This window comes from Belonocnema kinseyi, chromosome 3, assembly GCF_010883055.1.
Source record: "Belonocnema kinseyi isolate 2016_QV_RU_SX_M_011 chromosome 3, B_treatae_v1, whole genome shotgun sequence".
In the NCBI taxonomy this organism is placed as follows: domain Eukaryota; kingdom Metazoa; phylum Arthropoda; class Insecta; order Hymenoptera; family Cynipidae; genus Belonocnema; species Belonocnema kinseyi.
This window is the reverse complement of record NC_046659.1, coordinates 68,350,536-68,355,870: the sequence shown is the minus strand read 5'-3', so window position 1 is coordinate 68,355,870 and position 5,335 is coordinate 68,350,536. Positions and strand designations below refer to the sequence as shown.

At 27.5% G+C, this 5,335-nt stretch overlaps 1 protein-coding gene across 2 annotated transcripts in view; it reads right to left on the bottom strand.

Annotated features, from left to right (window-relative positions):
• Positions 1-1,890: 1,890 nt before the first annotated feature.
• Positions 1,891-5,335, bottom strand: part of LOC117170212 (elongation of very long chain fatty acids protein AAEL008004) — a 12,957-nt gene continuing 9,512 nt past the window's right edge. For both annotated transcript variants that reach the window (XM_033356825.1, XM_033356826.1), the window contains exons 6-7: positions 4,203-4,445; positions 1,891-2,468 (exon numbers count right to left, since the gene is read on the bottom strand). In XM_033356825.1, coding sequence (XP_033212716.1) covers positions 2,310-2,468; positions 4,203-4,445 — 402 coding nt within the window. In that variant the 3' untranslated portion in view covers positions 1,891-2,309. The remainder of the gene's footprint in view (positions 2,469-4,202; positions 4,446-5,335) is intronic.

The window sequence follows — 5,335 nt, the reverse complement described above, 5'->3', positions numbered from 1 at the left end:
TTTTCTCCTTCACCGTTTCCCCTTTCCCTCTTCACTTTTTGTTCATTTCGCCGTTCCCTTTACCCTTGTTCGTTTACCTATTCTCACCTTTCCTCTTTTATTCTTCTCTGTTCCCCTTTTCCTTTCCCTTTTCACTCTTTTCGGTTCTTTAGTTTCTTTTTTCCTTTTTCTATTTTCCTTTTCCCTTTTAACCTTTCCCTTTTCAACCTTCCCCCGTTCCCTTCACCCTTTTTCTCTATTTTTCCCTTTCCCTTTTTCTTTTCACGTATCCATTTGCACCTTTCCCCCTTTTTCTTTGACTATTTTCTCCTGTTCCCTTTCGTAAATATTTTATGATGAAAGGGTTCAAAGAAAAACTACTTCAATTTACATCATATAATATCACCGCTTATTCCGAGTGTCCCACTTGCGTGGTGCAGGACATGAATAGCGGGCGTAAAGTGTCTGCGAAGGCCACTGGGCTTCAGAAAACCGTTAACTTTTAACCAAAAAAATCAATTTCCAAAAAAATAGTTGAATTTTTAACAAACAAATAGATTAATTTCAGAACAAACAGCTGCATTTGCAATCATGCATTTCAAGAAAAACAGATTAATTTGTTATCAAATAGTGAAAGTTTCAACCTTCAAAGACGAAGTTTCAAATAAAATGAATTAATGTCAACGACAAACAGTTACATTAAAAAAAAAAGTTGAATCATCCATTGAATTTTTAGAAAAATAAATTAATATCAAATACAAATAAAAGCTAATTTTTAAGAAAGCAGTGAAATTTTAAACCAAAGAGGTAAATTTTGAATTAAAAAAGACGAGTTTTCTACAAAGCAGTTAAATTTTAGAACAAAAATAGTGACTTTTTGACAAAGTAGTTGAATATTCAACCTGCAAAAATGAATCTTCGGCTAAAAAGTTAAACTTGAAATAAAATAAATTTAAAAAAACGGTTGAATTTTCAACTAAAATGATGATTCTTTAACGAAAAAAATTAATTTCTAACAAAATATGCAATATTCAAATATTTATTTTGAGCCGGACAACGTCAATTTTCAACCAAAACTTTAAATTTCAAGAAAAGAATTGAATTTTCTATGAAAATAATAGAATTTCCAACAAAAAGTATATTTTTAACTTTAGAATTCTCATATAATAATTAATTTTTAAATAAACGTTTAAATTTTAAACTAAAAAAAAAAATATTTTTAAACAAAAATGGAATAATAAAATTTGCAGTAAAAAAATGTAATTACAAAAAAAAATTTCTGATAAATTAGTTAAATTTTCAACAACAGATTCATTTTCTAACAAAAAAGGAGAATTTACAACAAAATACATAAATTTTTATCCAAAGTATTGAATTTTCAACTAGCAACGTTTGATTTTGTACCAATGGTGAAACTTAATTTTTTAGGTAAAAAAAATTTCCACCCAAAAGAACCAATTTTCAATAAACCATTAAAATTTTCAATCAATAAAATGAATGCTTAACAAAGTATTTCAACTTTCAAACAAGTAGTTGAATTGCCATTAAATCTTTAGTTAAGAAACTTCATTTGAAACAAAAACAAAAATTTAAAAAAATAGGTATATCTTCAACCAAATAGTTTTAAACAAAATGTCTGATTGCTGAACCACAAATATATTAGTAGACTTTTAGATTAAAAATCATTTACTTTAACGAAAAAATAGTTAGATTTTGTATTGGGTTTTATTAATTTAGTTCGCATTTAAGGGGAGGAAAGAAAGATGGGGATGTTTTTTAAAAATAGGAGAAAAAAGAGGAATTTTTCAAAAAAAGGGGTGAAGAGAAAAATAGGAGATAGAGTGTGAAGTATGCATTTCGATGCTTTACTTACAAAATTAAATCCCACGGACAAATAAACAAAAGAGGTTCTTAAAAACAATACTTTATTATACATTATTTTGTCTATTTCCGATAATTTAATATTCTTGTCTGGAATATCAATCACAATACGATGAAGAATTCAATAGTAATTCTGTATTCTGTAAAAGGCCGTCACTTAATTAATAAAAGACACGTTTAAAAAATATAAGGTTTCTCTTAGATTTGTTTCGTTTCAGAGAATGTACATTATTACAATGAACACTTTTGTTATTTAGAATTACATTCTCGAACAGACAGTTTTTCAATAACAAGTTCAACATTTTTAAAGTCGACTATGACATTTACTCGCCCTCTCAATTATTTATAACCTTTCTCTCTTTTCCTTTCGTTCAGTCTCTCACTCACTTTTAAAAATACAAATATACAAATCACATTCGCGCCTTTCGAGCGCATGAAGAACGCCTTTTTTAAATTTGTTTCTTCTTGTAAGTTTTTCTATAAAAGTCGGCGAAAAGATACATGAAAATGACTACATGGGTGGCGAAAAAGTAGGTAAGAGCTTTTGGCATGGAGCAATCCATGGCCAAAATAAACATCAAGTAACTGAGCATCATTCCAAATTGTACCTGAAAAAGAGAAGTTTTTAATTTAAATATGATTTGGAATGTTCGAATTGAATTTCTTTTAGAATAAAACCAAATGCTTCTTATTTTTCATTGACACTTTACCATTTCGAAAAATACGTTTTGATGATAAAATGATTATATGTGCTTGTAACAATTGTTGATATTTCTAATAAAAGAACAATAAAGAAAAATTAACGTCTTAACTTGAGAGCGGAAATAAATTTATAATTTGCTCAATGTGTAATTCAAAGAGATGCTAATACGTTAATGCATCTAGCAAGAATTTCAATTGAAATGTGTGACAAGTAAATTTACTTTTTGATTATATGAGCTATTGAATAGTGATTATAAAAACACAAGTTGAAGGACGCGATTATATTATTACAAGAGCTATGTGCGCGTGCAGATTTTCCCAAGATTTTTGAGAAAATACAAAAGGCTTTTGAAGATTTTAAACGCTTCAAATAAAAATGTCCACGTAAAGTTAATCTAAGAAAAAAAATTTGAATTTCCAACCGAAAAATATTTTTATTTTCATTCTAAAATAGTTGAATTTATCCGAAAAGATGAATTTTTAACAACATAGTTGAATTCTCACCCGAAACAGTTATTTCCAACTAAAATTTTTGATCTTTAACCAAATAATGAATTTTAAAAAACGTTACTTTTTCATTGAAAACAATTGAATTTATCCCAAAAAGACCAATTTCAAATAAAATATTGAAATTTTAACCAAAACATATTAATTTTCAACCAAGAAGATTAATTTTCTGCCAAAAAAGTCAAATTTTTAAGTCAATATGTAAATTTCCGAGAAACAAAAGAGCAATTTTGAACAAAGTAGTTGCATCCTCGAACAAAAACAAATTTTCTAATAAACATCTTTGGACATTCTATTTGTAAATTTAAAAAATAACAAACTTTTCTTAAAATTAAGAAAAGTTCGTTATTTTCTTAAACCGTTTAAAACAGGTTTTTACATATTTTCAAGTTTCAAATTGTTTTCATATCTTTTTAGAACTTATAAATATCTCTTTAAGCTAACTCAATTTTTAAAAATTTTATAATCTTGAAAAATTTGAAAAATTTACCTTGAAATATTTATTTTTCATCAAAAATTTAGAAAATAGTTTGAAATCTTTTTAATTTTCTCTTTAAATTAATTTGTTGATATAAAAAATCATAAAAAATTCTCCCAGGAATTTTGAGAATTTTATTTTTTATTTTCTTCAAACCTTTTCAAATTCATAAGTAGCTTTCTTTGAAATCTTAAAAACTTAAAATTAATCTTTTAAAATAAATCTTAAATCTATTTAAATTATCCCCGGAATGTTACTGTTGGTGCCGAGAATTTTGTTTACCGGTATCGACAGTGGATACATGATGTAAATTAAGATATTATAAGTTTTTAAAAGTAAAAAATTATTCACAATTAAAATGTTCTTTTTTATTATTCATGGATAAAAACATTTGGGACAAAATTTTATCATGAAACAAAATTATTTATTTGAAAATTTTAAATTACAAAATTGATGGTTCAAATATTTTGACAACCATATGCGGGCGATGCTGTTACAACACTTTTTTTTAGGCAGATATACTTTTGATTTCGTTCCATAATATATCAAATGATTAGAATAAAATCTAAAATGTTTTTTTCTATTAATTAAAAAGAAAATAATAATCACTGAAATAAAAAATTTAAAATCATTTTTAAATATTAGAGAATCTTACCAATTGAATGCCAGTCATGTATTTCTTCCACCAAAGGTATTTTCTGTACTCGGGTCCAAGGGCAGCAATCAAATAATAGGAGTACATGACTATGTGAACAATAGAGTTCAATATTCCTATAACAATTCCTTGTTCACCTGGGAGCAGCTTCAAATAGCACCAGGAAAAGAAAGCAGTTATCGTGTGATGATAAACGTGCAAAAAAGATACTTGGTTATTCTTCTTACGTAGAACAAAGAATACCTGTTGGATAGCAATTTATATAGTAAAACAAAATAACTTGGTGTTATTAAATATGATATATTATTAGAAAAGAAGTTATCAATATAATATTTTAATAATTCTATGAAATATTATTTTTTTATACAATCAAAAATATTTCCAGAAATATTTACAATTCTGAATAAGCTGTATCCAGATCATAAATCTAATCAATTTCTGTATGGAAAGTTAATCAATATGAGTTAGAACTTCTGTTCCACATTTAGGGATTTATACGTTTTTTGGTATTAAGCTTGTAAGTTATTCATAATGTATCTTGTGACCAAAAATACAACTACGATTAATTTATTGACCTAAATTAATATTTTTTATATCTAATTATAATATTTCTTAATGTTAGTGTAAATTAATTAATGTTATAGAAAGCATATTTTTTCGGTGGGAAACTTGAACGACCTTAAGTACACACCTTAAGTAACACGACTATTATAGGTAGAATCAATTTTTATAAAATTCGTTATCAAAATGAGGTTGAAAAAACTGCCCGCGACGAGGGCACACTCTCGGCGTGCGCTGTGCGTGTGGCTCGCAAGTTTGAGCGCACCTAGGGCGCACAACTGTTGATTCTCGCGCTTTCGCGTTCGATTATATATTTACCTCGCGCTTCGCGCTCGGTCTTTATATTTTCACACAGTCTTGCGCAAATATTTTAAAATTAAGACTCAAAGCATCCACCACTGTAATTTTGTAATTGTGAATTCTCTTTCGTTAAAAAAGAGTTTGAGCGCACCTACGGCATGCGACTGATAGCAATCGCACTCCGCACTTGGTATTTGCATTTCTTCCACATTCGGGCACAGACCTTTTAAAATCAAAGGTGAACGGACCGACAACTGTAATTTTGTAATTTT